Source organism: Misgurnus anguillicaudatus, chromosome 12 (assembly GCF_027580225.2).
Source record: "Misgurnus anguillicaudatus chromosome 12, ASM2758022v2, whole genome shotgun sequence".
Taxonomy (NCBI): Eukaryota; Metazoa; Chordata; class Actinopteri; order Cypriniformes; family Cobitidae; genus Misgurnus; species Misgurnus anguillicaudatus.
The window spans coordinates 21,011,070-21,037,736 of record NC_073348.2 but is presented as its reverse complement, the minus strand read 5'-3'; the positions used below and the strand labels follow the sequence as shown (position 1 = coordinate 21,037,736).

The following is a 26,667-nucleotide window of genomic DNA, read 5'->3' as shown; positions in this document are numbered from 1 at the left end:
GACGCCTGAAACGCGGTTGGTGTAAACTCAGCATTAGGCTTTAAAAGGGGCTTTGTACCAGCTGTTCTGTCTTGTGACACAGTCTCCTTGTTCAATTTTGTCTCATCTCAGAGAAACGTGTGCAAAATTGCAGTAACATGTTTAACTGGCTCTGGCTGGTGTAAAACATTTTTCTCAGTTTTCATACTGTAGTTACTTCACTTTTCCTTTTTGTGTTTGCTGTAATCTGACTGGATTAATTTTTTTCTTAGCTCTTTGTGCACCCAGAGACACTGAAAACAGTCTTCCCATCCAGGTGGACTATGATGCATATGACGCTCAGGTCTTCAGGCTTCCCGGACCCTCAAGAGCACAGAGATCCACCAACTTCAGGTGTTCACCTTTTGTGGTTTTCTATAAAACACAGGAGATGCTTTTAAGAAGTAGAACGTCCATATGTTCCCATTTTTTCCATTTAACATCAATGACTATTATGCCACCAAAGAGGTCTCTAATAATGTATGTGTCAGGTCGAGTCGGGAGAAGGAGTCAGCCTGCAGGAAAAGCTGGTGCTCGGCAGATGTCAGTGGGGGTGTAGTGGGCAGCTCTCCTCCCATAAGACCCTGGGGACCAGACGAACAGAGAAGCCTGGCATCAGACGACAGCCTGGGCCACATCTCCAACATCCTGCTCATCCCACGCCCAGCTCAGGGCCAGTATGAGGTCAGCAGTTCCCTGGGCTACACCAGCTGCACAAGAGGTACAGAACCAATCACAGAAAGCTGTACACTTTGTTGCTGTATGCGAACATCTGGTTGACATCTCCTTGTTTGCCTGTTTCAGAGTTGCTGGAGAAGATGGTGGACTCCCAGAGGGACTCTAGTGCTCCAGGTCGCTTCACCGTGGGCAGCGCTGAATCCACCCTGCACGTACGCCCGGGCGGTTACACGCCTCAGAGGGCCCTCATCAACCCATTTGCACCATCACGCATGCCCATGAAACTCACTTCTAACCGACGCCGCTGGATGCACACCTTTCCTGTGGGTAAGGGAAACATTTTGATTGATATATTCCTTGTCTTACCAGCCTGGTTACTTGGGTTTTATGCAAGGCCATTGTGAAACGCCAAAAGACTTTTTGGTTTTGATTTTCACTTGGACACAAATTATGAATACATGATTTTTTTAGCCTCTTAACCTTTTTATTTAAATAATACTGGGTTGTTTAAGGTCCCTCTGGAGAGGCCATTCAGATCCATCATCAGACCAGACAAAACATGGCAGAGCTGCAGGGCAGCGAGCAGAGAGATCCAGCGCGAACATCAGCTGAGCTGTTGGAACTGGCCTATCACGAAGCAACAGGAAGGTCAGTCGCAGGTTTTGGAGTGTTATTAGTAGAGAAACGATACATGAACTCACTACAGATGCTTAAACACACATTTAAAAAAACACTATTGTATGCATGTGTGTTTCAGCAAGCGGTCAACATCCCGTCAAACAGGAGATAATGGGCTGTACATCAATGGAGGTCCTGACATTGTCTCTGGTAGCCCAGCTAGTTGCAACAGCACTGGTACAACACAATTGTATACTAATACTGAAAAGCTTAAAATCACATGAAGTACTTTCAAAAGTTTTTCGATTATTTTGACTTTTAATTGATCAAAAATGAAAAAATTCTTAGCCGTAACCAGGGTTTAAAGTCAGTACGGTTCAGGTTGTTGTGTTAAGAGTTAACAAATGCAATCAAATGTTTTGGTAACACTTTACAATAAGGTTGTATAAGTAAACATTAGTAAATGCATAACTAACATGAACAATATAGTTTCAGCCTTGGTTAATCTTTGTTAATGTTTGTTAATGTCAATACAGTTATTTAAGTTAGTTCATAGTGCATTAAATTGTGTTAACAGTTACAACATTTGATTTTATAAATGTATTAGTAAATGCTGAAATTAACATGAACTAAGATTAATAAATGCTATAGAAGTATTGTTCATTGATAATTCATGTTAGCTAATGCATTAAAATTAATTGTAAACAAATACAACCTTATTGTAAAGCTTTACAATATTTTTTTCTGTTTTGGGGGTGGACATTGCTAATTTGTTAATACTTTACAGTTGACTTTAAAAATGTATTTATTTTTTATGCAACAATGCTTATTATTGTAATCTTTTTTAAAAGCAATATTACATATTAACAAGAAATCTTTACAAGATACTAAACAAGAACCCAGATGCAAAAGCCGCTAAACGCCACCCACATCAAGAATGACGCCCCATTCAGACAGCCAGCGACCAGCAGTAGCAGAGCGACGCAATCTCATTCATTTCAATGGAAACCAGGCGACTTGCGGTGGCACGAGCGAAAGTGAGCATTGGCGACCGTATGGGCGTGTCCAGCGACGCGAGAAAGTTAAGAAAAGTTTAACTTTATGCAAATGTTGAGGGAATTTCAGGAGCGACTACCAATGAGAACGAAGCAGTGGTGTTCAAGTCATCCTTATCTCGGCAGTTACTGGAGTAAATGGTACTCATTTGTTTGTGACAAGCAGATTTAGAAACGCCTCATTGAAAGAGACGGGCGACACACAGCGATAACATCGCTGTCTGTCTGAATGGAGCTTGAGATAATACTGGTTTGTCAGCTGAATCCGTTAAATGCCACGGTGATGTCTTGGATGAAAGACGGTGCACATACATCAGGGTGCAAGAATTTTTACTCAATTATCGAATATATTAGGATATTGATTCAATTTATTTATTTAGACTTAGAGGGTTTTGCAGCGAAAGACAAATTTGTAAAAAGGATCAATGTGTAGATTTTTAGCTAGTGGTGAGATTGTGAATTGCAACCAATGCCTCAGTCCACAGCTCACCCCTCTCTTTCGAAAAGCATATGAAGCTACGGTACACTGTAAAAAAAAATCCCTGTTGCAAGTTAAATCAACTTGAATTTAGAATTAATTTCAACTTTCTTGACTACTGAGGAGTTGCTATAAATTATAAAGATAAAGTTGAAATAACTTGAGCTAATTCAACTTAATTTTTATAATTTATAGCAATTTATCACTAGTTTATTACAAGTCAAGTAAGTTGAAATGAATTTTAAATTCAAGTTGATTAAACTTAAAAATTTAAGTGCAACAAGTATTTTGTAAAGTGTAGCCACCACAGGAGAAATATATCATAGAGAAATTTGTCTATTTAGATCTACCTTAGAAATATGACGCCGACTTCCATGTAAGAGGACCCGCGGTTTATTAGGGGTGTAAATCGGACAGTTCATTACAATATATTTTTTCGCCAGCAGTTTTGCCGATACATCAAACACATTTTTCATGCGATTATGATCCAATTCGATTAATTTATCTGTATTTTTATATTACGTGCCTAGTTAAGCAGTTACATTTTTACTTACAATGCAACCAAAATATATACATGAACATTTAATTAAACTCTTTGAAAATGGCACAATCTCTGTCCCAATTGGAACATTTACAACAACAAACTAACAAAACGGCACTTTTTTTAAATAAAGAAAAATAAATAATGAGGGGCAAAATGTCACATAAAATCGAGCTTATGATGGCAAGAGTCAAAGTCTTTCAGTATTTTGTGCCGAAATATGCAATAGTGACAATCAATGAGGTAGTTTTAGAAAAAAAGTAATTAAATATAAAAAATAAAGCTGTTAAACTTATGCATTTGATCGGGCACACAACAACAGATCTAACAGTCAAACAAGTGCTGCAGTGGTCTCTTTTGAGAGAGTTTTCTTTAAAAAAAAAACATGTTAGAGAGGACAATGTTTTTTGCATGGACAATATCACCTGCTGTGCTAAACACACGCTCGTCTTCTGTCTCTTTCACTGTGTTTTCGCTGCTACAATCGTTTTTGTTGCTGCATCGCATTTACTTGCTAGCAGATAAAAATAAAAAAAATGCGTGATTTGGCGGAAATGTGTAAATGGATGCTACGTCAAGGAATGAGGACATGGAAAGTGTCAAAATAAATGTACCTCAAATCGATTTTTTATGTTTGGCATCGATGCATCGGATTGTTAAAAATAAAATCAATGTATCGATCCATATCAATGTATTGTTGCACCCATACGGTTTATGTAGATTAAAACAGCTCTCAATTCTAAGTTAATTAAAACAATATAGTTGTTAGGTCTTTATAAATAAATCATCGATAATATAGTTATGTATATTATACTGGATTTCTGTCAAGAGATCTTTCTAAAAGTTACACAGTGCACATTTGTGAAAATAAAGCATTATTAATAATCTTTTAATTGCATTAAATTTAAATAACTGAACATAAAAATAAGAGCCTGATGAAAATGCTCATTTTCAAGAAAAAATATTAGATGCACTTAGATGGTTTGCATCTGTGCTCTCTAAATATTGACTGAATATTGACAGAATTTTTATTTTTGGGTGAACGGTCTCAACGTCAAATGACTTGCATGTTATCTTAGCAATCTTAAGTGTAAATTTATGTTGTTAAGGCTGTACTTATTTTTATAGGAACGCCAGTGAACCGTAGTTCCTTTGAAGACTACTCCAGCAGTTCAGATCCAAGTGAGTTTTTACAGTCAGTGGATGCCATCAAAAACACGTCACATCTCCCACACCAATCCATTGTTAGATGAATGGAGACTTCATTTAAATATTAACTGAGAAATATCACATAAAACACTTATTTTAAGGGAAGAGGCACAGAACAGGATAACCAATCATTTATTGAGGTATTAAAATGCTGGGTTTCCCCTTGCCCTTTTGATTTTTGCACGCATGGGGCAAGGACCTCAAATCAGGTGTGTCAGTGAGGGAAATGACTGTTCTTTATATTTTTAGAAACTTCTGAAGGTTGCTTGGGTAACTTTAGCCAGTCTGTTAGATCATATCGTTGGAGCTGAATGGCTGTGTTGTTTACGGGTGAAAGTTTGATGAGCGACAAAGGTGGTCCACAACCTCCAAAGGAATTCACAAAACAGTTGCATCTCTTTAGCGTATTTTTTATGTATGTTGCAACATTATATTTAAAATAAATAATTGACATCCTATCCTGAGCGAACGCAAGGGGTAGGAACAAATTTACATTTTTTGATAAACTATACTTTTAGTAGAATATTTCATTTATATTTACATTTATGCACTTGGCAGAGGCTTCTACTTAAAGTGAATTTTGGTGCATTAAAAACTATACATTTTACCAGTATGCATATCAATTTATGACCTTTGCATTTTTTACACAATGCTCTACCGACTGAGCTACAGGAGCATATTTTATCACAATAATTTTGTGAACAAAGGAAGATTTACATGTCTTACATGAGGTTTATTGTAAAATGTACTTAATTCAAAATGTCGTCATTGTACCTCATGTAATTTGCACTGTTGCCTCTCATTGTGTATTTTTTTCTAGTAGTCATTACATTTGCATAATTTCTTTAGTAAACCGCATCCAAAAGCATCAGTGCGTCCAACTAACCAACGCTATCAGAGCTCGCAACTAGTTTTTCGTGAATTTCCACCTGAAATTTGCCTGTGATTTCTGGTTTTCTTCACATATCTCCCTCTCGGGATCCCTCTATTTCCCCAACGATTGTGATCTTCCCTTTCTCTCTTAAAATATATCAAATTTCAATTCTCTCACAAACTTCGTAACATTCGATCACCAATCACCAGTATACTGAATGACACAAAGATTTTCATGCATGCTTCGCCTGCACAGTACTGGCTGACTTTACTGTCAGTTGTGTTTTGTATAGATGGCTGTTCACACTTATTACTCATCGATGACATCACAGTGCCTATTGGCTGCATGTGTTAATTTTGCACGTAATTCAGTCACTGTAATTTTCAGTTCAATTATGACAATGATGGTAACACACTCCTCTTCTCTTCCCACCTTTTTTCTCTTTTTCATTGTTGTTTTGTGTGTATGTTTCTGTCTGCCTGGATCTTCTCTTCTTCTGCCCACATCTTTCAAAACTCAATCCTCTAATTTTCATTTGGACCCTGTGTGTGAATGTTATTTTGGATGCGATCTGTTGCGTCTTCGTGGTACGTGTGTGCGTTTGGTGGGGGTGCACCTGAAGTCCTGCTGCTGTCTGCCCCTCCGACAGTGCCTAGCTTCTGTTGTACGGTGGGGGTGGATTGGAAGTCCCTCACCACTCCTGCCTGCCTTCCCCTTACTACTGATTACTTTCCTGACCGCCAAACCCTGCAGAATGACTATACGGAGGGCTGCTACGACCTGCTGCCCCACAGTGACCTGGAAAGGTACGGACAAATACATAGCCATGTTTTATAACATACTTAACATGCCATGAAGATCCGTAAAGTTTGCTTCTCGACCGCCATCTCTGTTGAAAGCATAAAATTTCAAGTTACTCGCCTCTCTACCGTCATCTCTGTCGAAAATGTAAAATCGCACATGTCTTTTCTCTCTACCGTCATCTCTGTCGAAAATGTAAAATTGCAAGTGTCTTGCCTCTCTACCGCCATCTCTGTCAAAAACGTAAAATTGCACGTTACTTGCCTCTCAACCGCTATTTTTGTGAAAACGTAAAAATTGCACGTTACTTGCCTCTCTACCACCATCTCTGTCGAAAACTTAAAATTGCACGTTACTTGCCTCTCAACCGCCATCTTTGTCGAAAATGTAAAATTGCACGTTACTCGCCTCTCTACCGCAATCTCTGTCGAAAACGTAAAATTGCACGTTACCTGCCTCTCTACTGCCATCTTTGTCGAAAACGTAAAATTGCATATTATTGCCTCTTTATACCATCTCTGTCGAAAATGTCGAAAACGTAAGATTGCAAGTGTCTTGCCTCTCTACCGCCATCTCTGTTGAAAATGTAAAATTCCAAGTGTCTTGCCTCTCTACTGCCATCTCTGTTGAAAACGTAAAATTGCAAGTGTCTTGCCTCTCTACTGCCATCTCTGTCAAAAACCTAACATTGCACGTTACTTGCCTCTCAACCGCTATTTTTGTGGAAAACGTAAAATTGCACGTTACTCGCCTCTCTACCGCAATCTCTGTTGAAAACGTAAAATTGCACGTTACTCGCCTCTCTACCGCCATCTTTGTCGAAAACTTAAAATTGCACGTTACTCGCCTCTCTACCGCAATCTTTGTCGAAAACGTAAAATTGCATGTTACTCGCCTCATTATACCATCTCTGTCGAAAATGTAAAATTACAAGTGTCTTGCCTCACTGCCATCTCTGTCGAAAACATAAAATTGCACGTTACTGGCCTCTCTACCGCCATCTCTGTCGAAAACGTAAAATTGCACATTACTTCCTCTCAACCACCATTTTTGTCGAAAGCGTAAAATTGCACGTTACTTGCCTCGCGACCGCCATCTCTGTCGAAAACGTAAAATTGCAAGTGTCTTGCCTCTCTACTGCCATCTCTGTCGAAAACATAAAATTGCACGTTACTTGCCTCTCTACCGCCATCTCTGTCGAAAACGTAAAATTGCAAGTGTCTTGCCTCTCTACTGCCATCTCTGTCGAAAACTTAAAATTGCACGGTACTTGCCTCTCTACTGCCATCTCTGTCGAAAACGTAAAATTGCAAGTGTCTTGCCTCTCTACCACCATCTCTGTTGAAAATGTAAAATTGCACATTACTTGCCTCTCAACCACCATTTTTGTCGAAAACTTAAAATTGCACGTTACTTGCCTCTCTACCGCCATCTCTGTCGAAAACTTAAAATTGCATGTTACTTGCCTCTCAACTGCCATCTTTGTCGAAAACGTAAAATTGCAAGTGTCTTGCCTCACTGCCATCTCTGTCGAAAGCGTAAAATTGCACGTTACTTGCCTCTCTACTGCCATCTCTGTCGAAAACTTAAAATTGCACATTACTTGCCTCTCAACTGCCATCTTTCTCTAAAACGTAAAATTGCAAGTGTCTTGCCTCTCTACCGCCATTTCTGTCGAAAACTTAAAATTGCACGTTACTTGCCTCTCAACTGGCATCTTTGGCGAAAACATAAAACTGCACGTTACTCGCCTCTCAACTGCCATCTTTGTCGAAAACGTAAAATTGCACGTTACTTGCCTCTCAACTGCCATCTTTGTCGAAAACGTAAAATTGCACGTTACTCGCCTCTCAACCGCCATCTTTGTCAAAAATGTAAAATTGCACGTTACTCGCCTCTTTGTCGAAAATGTAAAATCGCAAGTGTCTTGCCTCTCTACCGCCATCTCTGTCGAAAACGTAAGATTGCACGTTACTTGCCTCTCAACCGCCGTCTCTGTAGAAAATGTAAAATTGCACGTTACTTGCCTCTCAACCGCCATTTTTGTTGAAAACGTAAAATTGCAAGTGTCTTGCCGCTCTACTGCCATTTCTGTTGAAAACATAAAATTGCACGTTACTAGCCTCTCAACCGGCCATCTTTGTCGAAAACGTAAAATTGCACGTTACTTGCCTCTCAACCGCCATCTTTGTCAAAAACGTAAAATTGCACGTTACTCGCCTCTTTGTCGAAAATGTAAAATCGCAAGTGTCTTGTCTCTCTACCGCCATCTCTGTCAAAAACGTAAGATTGCACGTTACTTGCCTCTAAACTGCCATCTCTGTCGAAAATGTAAAATTGCAAGTGTCTTGCCTCTCTACCGCCATCTCTGTCGAAAACGTAAGATTGCACGTTACTTGCCTCTCAACTGCCATCTTTGTTGAAAACGTAAAATTGGAAGTGTCTTGCCTCTCAACTGCCATCTTTGTCGAAAACGTAAAATTGCACGTTACTCGACTCTCAACTGCCACCTTTGTCGAAAACGTAAAATTGGAAGTGCCTTGCCTCTCTACCGCCATCTCTGTCGAAAACTTAAAATTGCACGTTACTTGCCTCTCAACTGCCATCTTTGTTGAAAACGTAAAATTGCACGTTACTCGACTCTCAACCGCCATCTATGTCGAAAACGTATAATTGCACATTACTTGCCTCTCTACCGCCATCTCTGTCAAAAACCTAGAAATGCACGTTACTTGCCTCTACCGCCATCTCTTATGAAAACGTATATTTGCAAGTTACTTGCCTCTCTACCGCCATCTCTTATGAAAACGTATATTTGCAAGTTACTTGCCTCTCTACCGCCATCTCTGTCAAAAACATAAAATTGCAAGTTACTTCAAGTTCCAAACACACAGGCGTGACGACGAGGCTCCCGTGATGATGGCCCATCAGGTGTTTGAAGAGTTCATCTGTCAAAGATTGATGCAGGGCTACCAGATCATCGTACAACCCAATAACAGGAAACCACAGCCCGCTATTGCCCCGCCCCTCAGCAGCAGTCCCCTCTATTCTCGAGGTACTTACACCCAACTCAACTACTGGATGATTCACAACAGTGTTATAAAAAAAAACATCACAGACAATAAGTTATTCACTATTTATTAATAATTATTCACATAAATTATTAAAAATATATTTATCAGTGTTATTAGCAGTTCTTGCTAAAACAATTTTCTATAAGCCATAAATAGAGGTAATATTATTAAGCTAGTAACCCCAGTCACCTAGCAATGATTCAGAACCAGCTAATCAACGGTTTTTGCTTAGGCAAGCAATACTCAAATTATCTGCGGAAAATATAAAAATCTAGATTGTTTTGGGTTATATTACAGCCTGAAGTACATCTACTTGTGCCAGTGAATAGACAGTTATAACTGAGTATTGTGTTGACAGCTGGTTGGCTTGTTTTTTTGCAGGGCTTGTGTCCCGGCGTAAACCAGAGGATGAAGAAAGTCAATACTGGCTCAGTATGGGCAGAACATTTCATAAAGTCTGTCTTAAAGATAAGATCATCACCGTCACCCGCTATCTCCCAAAGTCAGTCTCCCTTCAATAAAATAGTTGTTTTAAATAAATAAATAAAATGATTTTCAGTAATTCAGTATTGACCGAGACATGCTATGATTTTGTTTGACGTTAGGTATCCGTACGAAGCTACGCAGATTCAGTACAGCTACAATCTTTGTCCTCCGCACGCAGATGCCAATTTCCTGTCTTTCTGGGTCGAGTTTAGCCACGAGCGTCTGGAGGAGTACAAGTGGAACTATTTGGATCAGTACATCTGTTCTGCTGGCTCTGAAGACTTCAGGCAAGTACCTTTAGTAATACAACCTATAGTTGGATTGGGAATGCAGCGATAACACTATTACTGTATATGAATATATTGGCCAGTGTCTGGTTATATTGCTTTATATTGCACCCTTTTACTTACTTGTTTCTTTTTTATCTTCATTGGACATCAGTTATTTGTATAGTTGTAACTTGATTAATATGATTTAATTTCATTAGATTTTCACAAACATTTCGAAGTCACTTACGCTATACTTATTGAATTTAAATATGTTTTTTGCTTGTAACGAGACACTGTTCCTTTAAACAATTTCTTTAACTTTATAGTATTAAATAAGATAAGAAATAATATTGATATTCAAGTATTTTTTCCCTTCTGGATTTTGCTGGCTCATGACCCTTAATGCCTTGAATTGCTGTTTAGTTTTGCAACCGAAACCATGTTACACCAAGTACAAATCAACTTAATGTGTCTTTTTTGTTTCCTTTTCTCTTCCACAGTCTAATTGACTCTCTGAAGTTCTGGCGTACACGTTTCCTCCTACTGCCAGCGGGGGGAGCCAGGCGGGTGGCGGATGGCGAGCGTCACTGGGACGTGTATGGAGAGGGAACAGGGGCGGGGCGTGATTGCCTCTCTGGCACTGGGGACTGGTGTCTTTTGGACGGATTTATACGCTTTTTGGAAGGTCTGAACAGAATCCGACGTCGTCATCGATCTAATCAAATTATCCGTGTAAGTGAATGCCCACTAGATAAACACCAATACCCCACCAATAGCCATAAAAAAGCTTTGTGTGAGAATTTTTAATCATCCCCTTTTGCTGTTGCTATTTTATCTCAGTCACACTTGTTTATTGTGCTTGAACAAGTTGTGTTTGACATTACAGACATCAAACCTAGCATGATGAACCTTAAAGGAATAGTCTACTCATTTTCAATATTAAAATATGTTATTACCTTAACTAAGAATTGTTGATACATCCCTCTATCATCTGTGTGCGTGCACGTAAGCGCTGGAGCGCACTGGGACGCTTCAATAGCATTTAGCTTAGCCCCATTCATTCAATGGTACCATTTAGAGATAAAGCAAGTTTGGTGGTACAAAATAAAACGTAGCGCCCCTCCAAGCGGACTCAAAAGAGGAACCACATTTCACGGCGCAACAGCACTTTTGGGAGTACTTCGACTCGCCTGAAAAGTCTGCTCCCCTTCTCACTCTCATAATGGGAGAGGGAGGGTGTTACTGCGCCGAGTCGGAGTGCTCCCAGGGGTGCTATTACGCCAGAAAATATAGCTCCTCTTCCAAATCCGCCCAGAAAAGCGCCACGCTTCATTTTGTACCACCAAACTTGCTCATATAACTACTCGTCTTAAATAGGAAAAACGTTGATGTGTTTGGTCACCTCTAACTTTATCTCCAAATGGTACCATTGAATGAATGGGGCCAAGCCAAATGCCATCGAAGCGTCGCAGCGCGCTCCAGCGCCCACGTGCACGCACACAGACGACAGAGGGATGCACCAACAATTCTTAGTTAAGGTAATAACATATTTTAATATTGAAAATGAGTAGACTATTCCTTTAAGGTGCCACATATGAATAGATTTAAGAGCTAAGGCTAGATTACAAATGATATATTTATGAAATGTACTGCGAATTTGACAATGCAATCAAATTTCTAATACCATTCGACTGAAAAAGAACAATCGTTTTATTTTAACTATAGAAAGGAGCTCCCATAAAAGGCCTGCAGGTGACGGGACCCCTTTCGTCTTACAACCCGGAGCCTATAGCGCCCCCCGTGGGCAAAAAAGGCACCTCCGCCCTCTCTGCACTCCTGGAGTTGGACCAGACGCAGAAGTGAGTTAAGCAGGAAAATTTCAGCAAACCAAGAAAAATACTTGTCTCCATTAATGAGAATTAAAATGTTTAGCAATGCCAGAAATCATGAGATTTAGAGTTCCACATACGATATGTCATTCCAGGATTTTTCCTAATGCTTGTGTATTATATCTTTGATCTCTAGGAGTTTGGAAGAGCAGCAGCTTGCTGCTCAGCATGCTGGGAAACCATGTGGACCTTTGAGTGAGGCTTCCAGTGCTGCCATGACAACAACTTGTGTCGATAGCCCTCGTAAGGTGAGAGAGCTCGAGGCAGAGTGCTGAACAGACTGTGCTGTTATCTATTTCCCAGCTTCATTTGTGTCTGCATGCACGTTTGAGCGAGGAAAAGGGCTTTTTTATTTGTGTATTGCTTGCAGCATTTGATTTTTTTCTCATGTGATAAATTTTCTCATACATAAGTTGTGGTTGTCACACAGCATGCCATTTGATGATATTTCAAATAATATTTCAAAAATGTTTTAAGAGAGAGGTTTAGAATGTTTCAATATACACACATTATTTTTGATATTTTTGATCGCAATTTTTATTATTTTACACCTTAAAAAGATAGAAGAAAGTTATTTGAACTAAAAATTGTATTACTTAAAATGTCAATTTATATGCAGATTTTAAAGGAAAACACCTTTTTTTATATTTGACTATGTTCCTACCTCAACTTAGACAAATGAATACATACCTATCTTTTTTCAATGCATGCACTTAATCTTTGTACAGCGCGTCATGAATGTGTTAGCATTTAGCCTAGCCCCATTCATTCCTTAGGATCCAAATAGGGATGAATTTAGAAGAAGAATTTACAAGTTGATTAAACGTAAAAAATAGTTTTACAGCATATGCATATTGTGACTTGACCATTTTGACCAAACAGACATTTTTAAAATATCTTCAGCCATAGTTTCAACACCTCATGATGAGTGTTTTCTTTTATTCTCCTATTTCAATTGTTCAGTTTGTTTTGTTTTTTATTTTGAATCATGGTTTTCGTTTGCAGTGGGTTTATATTTTCTCGCCCCCTTTTGACTTTCGCCCCTTCCTAACTGCCTTATTCTTGCTCTGATTTCTGTGGGTTATTTTCTCTCTTCCTGGTGTTTCCTCCTAATTTGTGACAGGACGCTGCCTTCATTTTGGACTTAATTCGTAGTCCACGTTCCTCATACATCTCGCACTCACAGGTCAGTCACTGCCTCTCTGCTCTTTGGAAGCTGCTTTTCCTTTGCAATGCAAGCGTGTGCATTTCTATCTATTTCTTTATAGCGATAGTGAAAATGAAGCCATTTGTGCTTGCCTGCGTAACCATAATCAATGTAACCAAAAAATGCATCATAGAAGCCGTTTACACGACTATTTTTTCAACTAAAAACGGGAAACTTTTCAGGCATTTTGGTCATTCATTAACACACCAAATGTATTTCACAAAACTACGAAACTAAGAAAGTGCACGTTTTTTCCAAACAGTACTGATATCTTCATTTAAACGACAAAAATGCTAATTTGTGAAAACTGTAGGTGCGACCCAAATGGAACACTTATGCACGATTCTACACGTTGTCTAGAATAAGTATTGTAAGTAGTGTTTACACTGAAAATATCAAAAAGAAATTGTATTTTAAGGTAGAGCTGGGCAAAAATCGCCATGACCTGCTTTCAGATGGAGTGGCATTTGCTATGCGGAGCCGTGTTTCGCAGGGAGGCTCGGCAAAATCGCGTTCATAATCGTGGCAGATCACCACTGATGATGTATGCGATTTTGCCTAGCTTCTCTGTGAAGTGCGGCTTTGTGTGGTAGTGCCACTCCATCTAAAAGCACGCATGAGAATCGCAGGTGATTTTTTTTGCATAGCTCTACTTTAAGGATGATGCACTCATTCAACCGAATATATGATCCCGGTCGTGGCTTTGCTTACGTAACGGAAGAAAGGGGGGCTATCAGATGCAGTGAGAGCATAGTTTACCTGCGCAGACGGTTACACCTCAGTCTGACGCTTACTGAAGTCAAGTTGAACAAAAGAAATAACAATGACATTAATAGAACAGTGTACAAATGGATTTTCTTTGTCTTACGATGTACTAAGCATTTGACATCATTTGCTCTCGTCTGTGAAACCGACACTTCCAGTTAGTAATAAACCATTAAGTGTTTCATTTGGGACGATACTACTCATTGTAAATTCATAGACTAGACTAGATGGGTGAGTACATAGTGCATAGTTTAAGTGCATAGTGTACAGTATGTCATTTGGGACACAGCTTGTGTCTTTATGCGCATGTTTATTCTTTATTTCTTTACAAAGTGACATCGCCATCTTCTGGCCTGACATGCATAATGCAGCGTTTTTTTTCTCGTGGATCTATTTTGACAACATCGTAATCTAGCTGTGAAACTTTTCAAAAACACAAAGATAGAACTTTTCCGTTTTTAGCACACAATTGTTGTGTAAACGGCAACGCACTCTTACATTTAAGCACGTTTGACATGTTAACACTGTGACTGTAGTTGTAGTATCAGACTCCACCACTATTGTTGACTAATGAAAAATACATGTACACTTTTTTTTAATTCAGTATCATTACACATCCAGAGGTCAGTTATTATAGATCTCATGTAGCAAGACTTTTTACCATAAACATGAGGGCTGGCCAGCCCTGTACCTTATTTTGGCCAATAACAGAAAGGTATAATTGATAAAAGTAGCAGGGTTCTCAAGGGTCCTTGAAATCCTTGAACGTTTGTGAATCCCGGGGGGGGGGGGGGGAATTCAAGGCCTTGGGAAGTTTTTGAAAATATACATACATAGATACAGGTCATTAAAAGTGCTTGAATCTTTTTTATGCAAGAAGTTTTCTGGGGGAAAAAATCCATATTATTCCCTGTGTAATGTAGGATAATATAAACTGTTCGCGTTAAATGCTTATATCTTCTGTATGCGAATGTTGATTCATACCAAAATGCTTTTTTGCATAGTTGTGTTTGACACATGAAAACGTCTCGGCTTACGTATGTAACTGTTGTTCCCTTAGAAAGAAACGAGACGCTGCGTCTTCCTTGCCATACTTCCTGCATCCCTGTAACGCCGTCTTTGGCAATATTTCAGATAGCGATGTACTTCCTGGCTCCCGCGTCATCCTGTGTTTGTCATTAAGCCTCACCATTCGTTGAATTTGATATACACATTCAGACGCACTTACCCCGGAGGCGTCCCCAAAGTGTCACCACAGTAAAGCAGCGCGAGTTCCCTCGAAAGGGAACTGTAACAATGTATCTTAAAAGGTTATACGATGTAACCTTGCTCTCACTTGAAATGTGTTCCCACATTTAGTCCTTGAATTTTAGGGTATTAAACCTGGAAAGTCCTTGAAAGGTCCTTGAATTTGAAGTTAACTAAGGTGTGGGAACCCTGAAGTAGGACATCATTCAAGTGCAAATCTATCAAAAAAGTAAAAAATACAGATGAACGCAGTGGAACAGTTGAGATGATCGATATCTTGTTTATCATGAAGTTGTCTTGCTGATAACTGCCTAATGCTTGCTAGGCATTGGATGTGGATAGCAAAAAAATATCTTTACACTTTTGCACCTTGTGTCACTCTTTCACACTTACTGTATGTAGACTTAGTTGCATTAAACTAGTAACTAGTTTCTGTGCAAGACGTACAAGAGTCAATTCACCCAACTTTACTACAATTTGGTCTGACACAATTTCAATGGGTTCCTCAGCTACCATCTGATCAGGTTCCAGCCAATACCACTGAGGGTGGATTGATGGACAAAGGAAGCAACCAACCAGGTGGTGAGAGAACAGCTGCTACATCCCAAGTCACAGGAGACCCAAGCACCATTTCAGAGACTAGGTAAGAGATCACTTCATTCTGACTGTAGGAATGGTTTAAAAAATAAAAATTTCGTCCAGAACATGTCAGTGTTGAATTGCAGTGGGCAGTCAGGGTCCAGTGGATTAAGCCTTTCCTCATCTTCCACCCTAATGGAGATCCTGGAAGCCATTAAGCATCCCACGTGAGAACCCCTTACATGCTTAATTATTTATTACTTCGCTATTATGTTACCCATATGTGAAATAAATTGACTTCCTGTGTTTACAGCACTGGAGTGCAGCTCTTACCCGAGCAGAGAGGCCTGCCGCCCAATTGCTTTGTCAGTGCTGAAGTTGTACATTGGTTGGTCAGCAACGTGGAGAATGTGGCTACACAGGGCATTGCCGTAGAAATCATGCAGGTAAAGTTAATAGCATTGCAAAAGTCACTGTATGTTTCGTTTAAAAACTTTTCCTTGGTGCTCTTCCAGAAAATGTTGGATGACGGTCTGATTACCCATGCTTCTGGGGACGTCATGCGGACTTTTGTGTATGGCTTCTACTTTTACCGAATTGTTGACAAAGACTGTGAGAAGGGTAGGAAAAAAGTACATTATTTCTGATCACTTTGTTGCAGTAAACTATGTAGAGGTAAAAAACAGACTTTTGTACCCCACAGGCCCTACTGCTCAGCTTCCACCACCTGGAGCTAATGTGTGGTCTGCTGCAGCTTTGGAGGACTTCACCCTCTTCCAGAGAAAGTGGTTCGAGGTGGCCTTTGTCCTGGAGGAACGTCGGCCCTGCGACTTACCCGCCTTCCTGCTGCCCTGGCTGCCCAGTCGGCCAGCCTCGTACGCAAGTAGGCATAGCTCCTTCAGCCGCAGCTTCGGAGGTCGCAGCCAGGCTGCCGCACTGCTAGGTACACACAGCCGGTTCTGCCCTAAGAGCGAGCATGCTCCGCCCCTTAAGGATGCATGCCACACCCCCTCCTCAAGAAGTTCTGGGAGAGAGAACAGGTCGCACAAAATCACAACCTTAACTCATTTTTGTAATATCACTATGCATTACATGCACAATTCATCTGTACAGGAACCATTTGTAATTCAACCACTTGTATCTAATTTAAGAAAAAGTTCAGTGGTTGGAAAAAAAGCTGCGATCACACTAGACTTTTCTGTCTGTTGACTTTCATACACATGAATTTGGCCCGGAAGCGCAAGCTCATGTGAAATATTTGCCATTTTGGCTCCCTCGAGGGTTCCCAGGGGTCCTTGAAAGTTGTGAATCTGGGGGAAAAAATGTAAGGCCCTGGGAAGTTTTTGAAAATGTACATACATAGATACAGGTCATTGAAAGTGCTTGAATCAATTTTATGCAAGAAGTTTTCTGGAAAAAAATCCATATTATTCCCTGTGTAGCGTAGGAAAATAACAATTTTTTTTTTTTTACTTTTAAGCATACATGCTAAACTGTTCGCTTTAAAAGCTTATATGATCTTCTGTATGCGAATGTTGATTCATACCAAAATGCTTTTTTGCATAGTTGTGTTTGACACATGAAAACGTCCCTGGGTTACGTATGTAACTGTTGTTCCCTGAGAAGGGAACGAGACGCTGCGTCCCCCTTGCCATACTTCCTGCGTCCCTGTAAAGCCGTCTTTGGCAATATTTCAGATAGCGATATACTTCCTGGCTCTGACGTCACCGTCTTTGTCGTTAAGCCTCACCATTGGTTGAATTTGATATACACATTTAGACGCACTTACCCCTGGAGGCGTCCCCAAAGCATATACACAGTGGACTGCTTTAAAATTTTGCCTGCTTTAGGTTTAGTGTGACCGCAGCTTAATTCATCTATTCATCTAATTCATTGAAATTGTGTGACTTGTTCTCCATTCCAGGACTGCATGTTTTCTTGGAAAAAAGTCCACCTTTTAGTACATTCTCACAATGCCCAAATCTTGGTAATGACATCAGTGATTGACACACAGTACTACATTTCATACCATACAATTTGTGTGATTACTCCTGGTTATGTAGAGTAGACAATAACTGGACACAAATCGACTCGAGTTGCTTGTTGGGTGGGCTTTGATGTCTCATACAGCAGTAGTGTGTAGCATGTAGTGCATGCCGTGGTGAAGTAGTGGCTGTGGTCCTGTAGTGCTGTGGTGTGGGTTCTTCCTGCTCTCCTCCACCTGTCCTGTCACCGCTGAATAAATATTTTCAAAGCTCTTCTGCATATCCATCGCTTATCTTACTTTGCCTACTGCTACATTGTATTTCCTTTCAATATTTCGCAATATGCTTTTCTTACCTTTTATATGGGCAAACTCTCCGAATCATTATTCAGCATGATCCTAATTGACATGAACTAAGCATTTGTTAACCACATTTATCACAAATATTTCCATTACTGTCTTTGACTTAAGATCTTAAACTCCAATGCTTGACCTCAATGTCATTTCATCCTCTTGGCCATTTCTGCTCTATCTCTCTCGGTTTTCTCTTTCTTTTTGCTCCACCCTCTCAGCTGCCACAGTTCCTGAGCAGAAAACAGTCACCTTGGACGTTGACGTGAACAATCGCAGCGATCGGACAGAGTGGTGCAGTTGCTATTACCATGGCAACTTCTCTCCCAGTGCCGCCTTTGAGATCAAACTGCACTGGATGGCTGTCACGGCAGCCGTGCTCTTTGAAATGGTGAGCATCATTGAACATACAGTAGTAAGCTAAAAAATCCTGATAAGGATGAGTTGATAAGGATGACATTTTTATTAAATATCAAGCAAATAAGTTGAAAAGGGGAATGCATTTAATGTCTTTGACCTCTCCCTTTCAGGTGCAAGGCTGGCACCGAAAGGCAGCGTCTTGTGGCTTTCTGCTCGTACCCGTGTTGGAGGTGCCCTTTGCTCTGCCATCGTACCTGTATGGTGACCCTCTCCGCGCCCAGTTGTTTATTCCTCTTAATATTCAGTGTTTAATAAAGGAGGGCAGTGATAATTTGTTTGAAGGTGAGTAATAGTGATCTGCAGGTTAGGTGAAAGCTATGTGCCATAAGCTAATGCAATGATATTAGATAAACATTAAGACAGGTACTACACTTGTTTGCCAAAACAAACATGATAAAATGACTGAAGGCACTATTATATTGAAATTGTAGTGAAATAAAAGTATGATTTTTCTCTATTATTGCACTGCTTTTCTTTTAAGGGTTTGAACTGGAGACATACTGGGAAAGAATGCAGTTGTTTCAGGAGGCCATACTATACAGGTTAAGAAGATTGCATACTGTAGATGACATAATCAGTGATGTTAAATTATGTGTTTTAAAATGTTGTGTTCATAGAGACAGAGCGCAGCGTGTCATAACCTGAAAACCACGCCCACCGGGGGGGAAAACAATCCAACCGTCTCCATTGACTTTGTATTGAGAGAGGCCGCCTCCTTGTCATTTCTGGCTTATAACAAAAAAACAGAATAATGCCTAAAAGCTGCTGTGTGACAATATGTACAGCTAACAAGCCAAAGAACACAGAAATAAGTTTTTATGAGCTGTCGAGCTCAAAAAACGAGCGTTTCCAGACAGAAAAGTGGAAACAGGCAACTTTTGAAGTTTTCCAACTTGCGTGGTAGAAGCATATGAGTAGCGTGCATTCACGACAATCGTACCACATCATTTGCGACTTTCACATCACTCGCCGTGTTTGTGTCTTTATATTGACTTTGTCCCTAATCCACTCGCGCAAATAATTGAATAAAATTTAGTAACATGCTAAAAACCTCGGTTGTGCACAAAGAAACACCACTCATATTTATACCGAAACTTTCTCTTTCTCTTTGAAGATTTGGCTTTGTTCAAGACAAGTTCTCAGCATCTGCTTTTAACTTTCCAGCCGAGAACAAACCACAATACATCCATGTAACAGGTACATGCTTTGATAAGTTATAAATATGGAGCTCAGATGCAAAAGCCTCTAAAAACGGCATCTATGTCAAAAATTAGATAATGATATTAACGGAATGCTCTTGGGCCATGTTATACTGTAATTTCATCAAATACTTTCGCCTAAAATTTGCCTAATACCGGCCCTAGGCCATTCAGAAATACTTTTGTTGATTTGTTGGCAGAATCTAATAGTCTAATAAAAAAATGCTTATTTACAATAAAACACATCAGGGTTTTGCATCTGAGCTCTTCAAATGCTTTGAAAGATCTGAACCTTGTCTTATTTTAGTCTCATGTCTTATTCAGGTACAGTTTTTCTTCAGTTGCCTTATTCAAAGAGGAAATACTCCAGTGGACAACGACGGCGGCGTAACTCCGGTACCTCAGCCAATCAGAGCCTGTTTGGTTCTGAGGATCGAGTAGGCTACAATTGGGCCTACAATACAATGCTGACTAAAGCATGGAGGACTAGCGCACTGGGGGATGAGAAATTAGCTGACCGCCTGCTACGAGATTTCACAGACTTTTGTGCAAACAAGGATAATCGACTGATGACCTTTTGGGACAGTTGCATGGAGAAAATGAACACCAGTGCCCCCTGAGGATAGGAAATAGATACCGTGTCAGAGAAACGGAGGCAGTGTGTCTCTGCATTGAGAGCTAATGTACTGCTGCTACCATCTAATCACAGATAAATAAAGCAAACAGCCACATTTAATTGGGCGAGTCATGCCGTTTTTACAGTGTCAGCACATGCACCTGCAATGCTTTTGGTCCTGAAGCCATTACTGTCATGACTGGATTAGAATGGTATGTCTTAAGCAAATTTGACGTTGCAATAATACTCAGCAAATTGACCCTTTGCCAAGCTCCGCCCTAAACACGTATCAATCCTACCTTTATTGACCCCTTTAAAAAAATGTGTTCCTTGGCACAATCAATTTTTCAGATCGCATTTTCGTTAGGTCACCTACATTTTTTTCAATGTTATAGTCACAATGAAATTGAAAAACGTTTTTTTTTTTTTTTTATTGGGGGGGTATTGTGGCATTTCTTCTTTATTTAAAAAAGTGTCCTCATAATCCTCCCCTCCTTTAAACAATCTCTCTTGCTGTCTTTACAGTTGATTTGCTAAGTATTATTTTGTCCCACTATGGAAGTGAATGGGGCTCACAAACGTTCCTCAAAATATCTTCTGTGTTCATCAGAACAAAGAAATGTATACAGGTTTGTAACAACATGCGAGTGAGTAAATAATGACAGAATTTTCATTTTTGCGTGAACTATCCCTTTAAAAGGACATTTCTTTACCTCACCCCCAAGGTCAAACGGATTACATTAAATCCCACTTTTATGCAACAACTGCACCTCTAAAGAAGTTTGACCTTTGTTCACTTTGTAAATACGCATCTGTCCAAACCATTTCATGCCGTTTGTATGGAGAATCATTAAGCAATAACCCGACGGAGCCATGTCCATGCATCCCATTATTCTTTCATCAGCCTTTGAACAGCAGCATCTCCTCATTTGAATGCGGAAGAGTTTCTCATCGCGCGCATGCGCCGTCCTTCGCTGCAATGAACAATGCAGTAAACCTCACTGCGCATGGGCGCGCCTGCGGGGCTCGCGGCTATTTTTAGAAAATGACGTCATCGTGAAATACAGCGAGTGCGCGCGCACCCCCCTCCATACTCCCCCTCCACCCCGTTCGCTGGGATTGACAGGACGCTTGCAGCAGCAGAGCACCACAAAGCCAAAAGCGGTGAGAGAAAAAAACGAGCTCGGCGAAACTTGGATAAGAGAGGGCCGGGAGGGGACAGCTAAAATATAGATATAGAAATATAACATTTATACATTTGAACATTTAAGACTTGGCTCGCCAAACCACCCTCACGTGCGCGGCTGCTCCAGATTCTGCTCGCGCTTGTGTGTGTGCTGACCGGGGCGCGCGCTCTCGTGGCTCTGTCTTCTGCTGTGAGACGACCGACCGACCGACCTAACCCCGGTACGACCGACCGAACCGACAGCCTTTGACAAGAAAGAGGATGGCTGACAGGGAACAACTGATCCAAAGAGCCCGTTTGGCCGAGCAGGCGGAGCGCTATGATGACATGGCCTCTGCGATGAAACTGGTGGGTCATTATTATTAATACATTCATATTTTAATTCATTATAACGTTATATTATATCACAATAGCGATGCATTTTTTTGTGGTTAAAGTTAGTCATAAAGCATGGCTAACGTTACAATGCGGCTGCACATTGCCTTTGTCATGATGTGCAGTATCTCTTTGTAATGTATTAAATGTATGCATTAAATACACAAAACGTGACATCGTACATTTGATCATTAAGACACGTTATTATAAATAAATAAGATGAAAGGGCGGATGAGCGTGCAGACGGCTCATAAATCGTAGGTTTCGGTTCAATATCGTCCACATCAATCGTTACAGTGGATGAACATGGGCGGCGCTAAGACATCCTCAGACACATCCATTGTGCATCTGTGCGTCCCTGACAAGATAAAATATTAAAAATTACACACCAGTTTAAATATAAATGATGTTGTGCAATCAAATAAAAGTTGCACGGCTTAACAGCTCACGTTTAATTTTAGCGGTGTCAAATAAAGCGCAATATGTGAATCAGCTGTTTGCTTTGACACGCGAGCACAAAGGATACGTCAGTCAGTCAGTCGTTGTGGACACGGATGCTATTGTTATAGTCGTATTATTATCATTATTTTTAATATATTTATCATTTTTACAACTGTTTTACTTGGACTGTGTCACAATTTTAGTATTCAATGTATTCAGGTTTGACATTTGATGTCGTTATATCTGTCGGTTTCTATATCGGTTAATGTTGGAAAATTATGGACGTTTTCAATATCTAAAGAGCATTGTTGCTAATATATACTCTTTTTAAATTCAGTTTTTAATATGTTTTAGTTTTTTTAAATCATCCATTCAAATGTATGCATGTGTTGAAGAGTTAAATATTCATTGGGACTTTAGTGCCAGGTGTATTTGAATATATAATGAATATATAATGAGATGAATCCTAATTTGCATATACTACATATTGGGCTTTGGTCGAATTTCTAACTATATTACGAACATAAAGTACACGTTGTGTTATAAGTGCTCATATTGACCCAACATCCCTTTTCTTTCCCATACCATCAGGTCACGGAGCTGAATGAGCCGTTGTCCAATGAAGACCGCAACCTGCTCTCCGTGGCCTACAAGAACGTGGTGGGGGCCCGGCGGTCATCTTGGCGCGTAATATCCAGCATAGAGCAGAAGACGGCGGCGGACGGCAACGAGAAAAAGCTGGAACTGGTGCGCGTCTACCGAGAGACAGTCGAGAAGGAGCTGGAGTCCGTGTGCCAGGACGTCCTGACTCTCCTGGACCAGTACCTCATCAAGAACTGTGACGACACCCAGCTAGAGAGCAAGGTCTTCTACCTGAAGATGAAGGGCGACTACTACCGCTACCTAGCCGAAGTGGCCACCGGCGAAAAGAGGGCGTCTGCCGTCGAATCGTCCGAAGGGGCCTACAAGGAGGCCTTTGAAATAAGCAAGGGCATGCCGGCCACCCACCCCATCCGCTTGGGCCTGGCGCTCAACTTCTCCGTGTTCTACTACGAGATCCAAAACGCACCCGAGCAGGCCTGCCAGCTTGCCAAGGAGGCCTTCGATGATGCCATCGGCCACCTGGACAATCTGAACGAGGACTCCTATAAGGACTCCACGCTCATCATGCAGCTTCTGCGGGATAACCTCACCCTGTGGACCAGCGACCAGCAGGACAGCGAAGGAGGGGACCCCACCAACTGAGAGATCGTCCGTGTCTGCTTTCACTTCAAGCTGCAGTAGCACCACCCGTCTGTCCCAACCACGATGTCGTCTCTACTGTTTTATCTTATTTCTCTCTTTCGTCTCTTTTCTCTCTTTCTGTGAATACCTAGATTCTCCTCTTTGGTTCCTCAGGGCTATTTCCACTTTTCCACTGATCGAGTGCTGGTGCTCAATCGTTCCACCATTCGGTGGAAAGGGAAACCGGCACGAGCACCACTTTCAGTGAAAAGTGGTAGTTGTGTTTTGATTTGTAACTCTCTATCTTCCCCTTTCTCTGGTTTTCCCACTCGTTGTTTCTCCTCAACCCTCTTTTCTCTACACTTTTTTCTCTTTCTCCCCCTTTTGATGAGTCGCTAATAATTAGCATACTGGTCTCCATGTGACATTTACTTAGTGTGTACTTGTAAGGACTTGATCTTTGTAGAAACTCTGTAACACTACAGAATGGGGTCTTCAGTACGTGGCACAGTATAGTGCAAATGTTACACCACCTTACCGGTTACGTTCTTCTTCTTCACTTGACATTACTCTGTACCTCCATCAATGCTTAGATGTATTTGTCTGTCGTTCCTCCATGAAACTCACCTTGTACACCTTGCTACATGTGAATTGTGTAAGCCTGCTGATCTCAGAACAGCACGCCGTCATCTGTTATGTTGGCGGCACTCTGTTACGAGATGCAGCGAGTCTTTTGATTAGAATGACTTATGCAAGGTTATGACAGAATGACATTAAAGACATTGCCTACCATGGGAACTCTCAGTATGATATCTCTGACACTTCTTTTTACTATGAAAATATTTAATGCATTCTCATACGCAATGCTTAATAATGAGGGGGTGTTTACTCTTAATTCCGAATATTCAACGAGAGAAAAATGTAGGACGTGATTTTAGTTTAAAGATAAAATTGGATTGGGAGTTTTATATGTAAGTAGATCCAAACCTGAAGGCGAGGATTGCGCAGCTACTGAAATTGACTTATTGGTTAATTAACATTATTTTAATGTTAAATAGCATTTACATTAAGGCTGGGTATCGATTCAGATGTTCCAGATCGATTTCGATTCGCATGCTCTCAAATCGTTTCGATTCCGATTATCGGATAGATTTTTATACTCATTTCGTTGCAAAACGAGATAACCACCGTTTTTTTTTTATTGTTCAGAAATCTAGTTTTTGGTTGTGCATTTCAATTAATTTCAATGCAACTGCAGTTGGTTTGTTTTGATTTAAACCTTAATAACTTAAAAAATACAGCTAAGTAGCACCATAAAACAAAATAATAACATGATAACATAATAATAATAAACATGTTTTGACAAAAATGTTAAAAAATGGATTTATCTCGTTTTGCAACAAAACTCTTTATTTATAAAAAAAAAAACAGTGAACACAAGTTTACAAGGATAATCAATAAAAAGAAATTAGGAGCCGCAAACCTGTATATTAACATACGTATGAAATACATATGGAAAAAAAATCGATTCGTGGCCTTTAAAAATCGATTTTGAATCAACCACGTAAAAAAACCCTGATTAATCGAAAAAAAAAAAAAATTTGCCCAGCCCTAATTTACATTAACCAATAACGCACATAGCCTAAGTGACCTTGGCCAAAACGAAAAGCAAATACGTTTTTGAATTTTAATAAAAGATGATAAACAATTTTATACTTAACTATATTTTTCGTTTGAAACATTGTGCATTAAACAATTAGTTATAGACCGTTTCAGCAGTAAACAGGCAAAAAAACAACACATAGATTACCTAGGAAACCAAAACATTTGTTATTTTCGACGAGGCATTTGTTCAAGAGATCAGTTTAGCAACTTGTCAGAGCATTAAAAAAACGAAACCGGAAGTATGGGTTCGGATCCAGACGTGTATCACGTGCTTCCAATGAAACCGTCTATAGAAGAGACCTGAAATAACATAAATAAGGACGATCCCATTTATTTTCTAAATTCACTGTATACATTTTAATGCTTCTAGCGACATGTTTGTAAAAAATAACAGGTTTCACAAATGCTGGACCCAAAATTCGAACCCCGATTTTTCACATGTTGGTCGTAAGACTCAAGCCGAGCTTTTTTTTGCCACAGTATTTACAATTTCTGAGATATTAAATCCACCAAAAAATAGACATTTATGCATTTGGCAGACCTTTTTAATACAAGCGACTGATAGTACATTACTAAGGTGTACTTTTTAATCAGTTACCTGGGTTTGAACCCATGACCTTCTGCGCTGCTATCGCAATGTTGTACCACTTAGCTAAACGGCAGCACAAGAAATGGACATATAGTTGTGTCTGCATATTTGCTAGGATCGCTATTTTTTAATACATAAAGGCCTTAGTTGAATAAGGAAATATAACTAGTTTTAACAAACATGCCTTACTAAAAACATTACTTGTGTGCATTTTGAGGCAAAACAAAGGGCACTTATGTATTTTAAAATATGCCAGTGCAAGTAGTTTTCAGTTTGGACAGCTCTTACGTTTATTTTAGTCTAGGACTAGTCTAATCCCTTTCCGGGAAACTTCCCCAATAACATACAAATAAATAAATAAATAAATAAAATTAGCATCCTTCATGATATCATTATGCGATTTTGTGAAGGATATCCCTATTCAGCAGCAAATCTTGCCCTTTGATTATATAAAAGGTTCTGGCATGGATTCCCGTTCATGTACAGTATCTACACATGCCATAAATAGTGATTGCATCAGTATGCAGCATTTACACGCTATGATCGATTTATAATGGTGTAGTTGAAGCTAAATGAATACACCCTGAAGGCCATTTTCATTCGGAAGGTCAGAGGTTTATGACATTAAATGCTAAACATTTTAAAGATAAACATTCATGACCCTGATGAGATACGGTTACTGCTGAAAAGTTGATAATGTAAAGTACAATTCTGTCAAACCACACCTTTATCATCTGCATGCCTTAGGTTATACAATATTAAAAAGGTTACCGAAATAAAACGGTTGATAAAAGAAAGATTTTTAGAAAGACAGACAAATCACAGGGT

At 39.9% G+C, this 26,667-nt stretch overlaps 2 protein-coding genes across 6 annotated transcripts in view; both read left to right on the top strand.

Annotated features, from left to right (window-relative positions):
• The window catches only part of depdc5 (DEP domain containing 5, GATOR1 subcomplex subunit), a 30,880-nt gene extending 10,401 nt beyond the window's left edge, over positions 1 to 20,479 (top strand). For 2 of the 5 annotated variants that reach the window (XM_055208817.2, XM_073874108.1), the window contains 24 exons: positions 252 to 372; positions 510 to 739; positions 823 to 1,023; positions 1,209 to 1,344; positions 1,454 to 1,551; positions 4,517 to 4,570; positions 6,094 to 6,277; positions 9,167 to 9,327; positions 9,728 to 9,848; positions 9,952 to 10,119; positions 10,602 to 10,833; positions 11,827 to 11,960; positions 12,127 to 12,238; positions 13,114 to 13,176; positions 15,720 to 15,853; positions 15,936 to 16,016; positions 16,103 to 16,235; positions 16,305 to 16,410; positions 16,493 to 16,732; positions 18,346 to 18,515; positions 18,655 to 18,826; positions 19,026 to 19,086; positions 19,659 to 19,741; positions 20,068 to 20,479. In XM_055208817.2, coding sequence (XP_055064792.2) covers positions 252 to 372; positions 510 to 739; positions 823 to 1,023; positions 1,209 to 1,344; positions 1,454 to 1,551; positions 4,517 to 4,570; positions 6,094 to 6,277; positions 9,167 to 9,327; positions 9,728 to 9,848; positions 9,952 to 10,119; positions 10,602 to 10,833; positions 11,827 to 11,960; positions 12,127 to 12,238; positions 13,114 to 13,176; positions 15,720 to 15,853; positions 15,936 to 16,016; positions 16,103 to 16,235; positions 16,305 to 16,410; positions 16,493 to 16,732; positions 18,346 to 18,515; positions 18,655 to 18,826; positions 19,026 to 19,086; positions 19,659 to 19,741; positions 20,068 to 20,363 — 3,491 coding nt within the window. In that variant the 3' untranslated portion in view covers positions 20,364 to 20,479. The remainder of the gene's footprint in view (positions 1 to 251; positions 373 to 509; positions 740 to 822; positions 1,024 to 1,208; positions 1,345 to 1,453; positions 1,552 to 4,516; positions 4,571 to 6,093; positions 6,278 to 9,166; positions 9,328 to 9,727; positions 9,849 to 9,951; positions 10,120 to 10,601; positions 10,834 to 11,826; positions 11,961 to 12,126; positions 12,239 to 13,113; positions 13,177 to 15,719; positions 15,854 to 15,935; positions 16,017 to 16,102; positions 16,236 to 16,304; positions 16,411 to 16,492; positions 16,733 to 18,345; positions 18,516 to 18,654; positions 18,827 to 19,025; positions 19,087 to 19,658; positions 19,742 to 20,067) is intronic. The other 3 variants (XM_055208818.2, XM_055208819.2, XM_055208821.2) reach the window with 3 other exon arrangements.
• Positions 20,480 to 21,171: 692 nt separating this feature from the next.
• On the top strand, positions 21,172 to 24,389 carry ywhah (tyrosine 3-monooxygenase/tryptophan 5-monooxygenase activation protein, eta polypeptide). Its single transcript, XM_055208825.2, has 2 exons — positions 21,172 to 21,893; positions 22,953 to 24,389. Exons 1-2 carry the CDS (start codon positions 21,807 to 21,809, stop codon positions 23,604 to 23,606), a joined length of 741 nt encoding a protein of 246 aa, XP_055064800.1. The 5' UTR covers positions 21,172 to 21,806; the 3' UTR covers positions 23,607 to 24,389.
• The last annotated feature ends 2,278 nt before the right edge of the window (positions 24,390 to 26,667 follow it).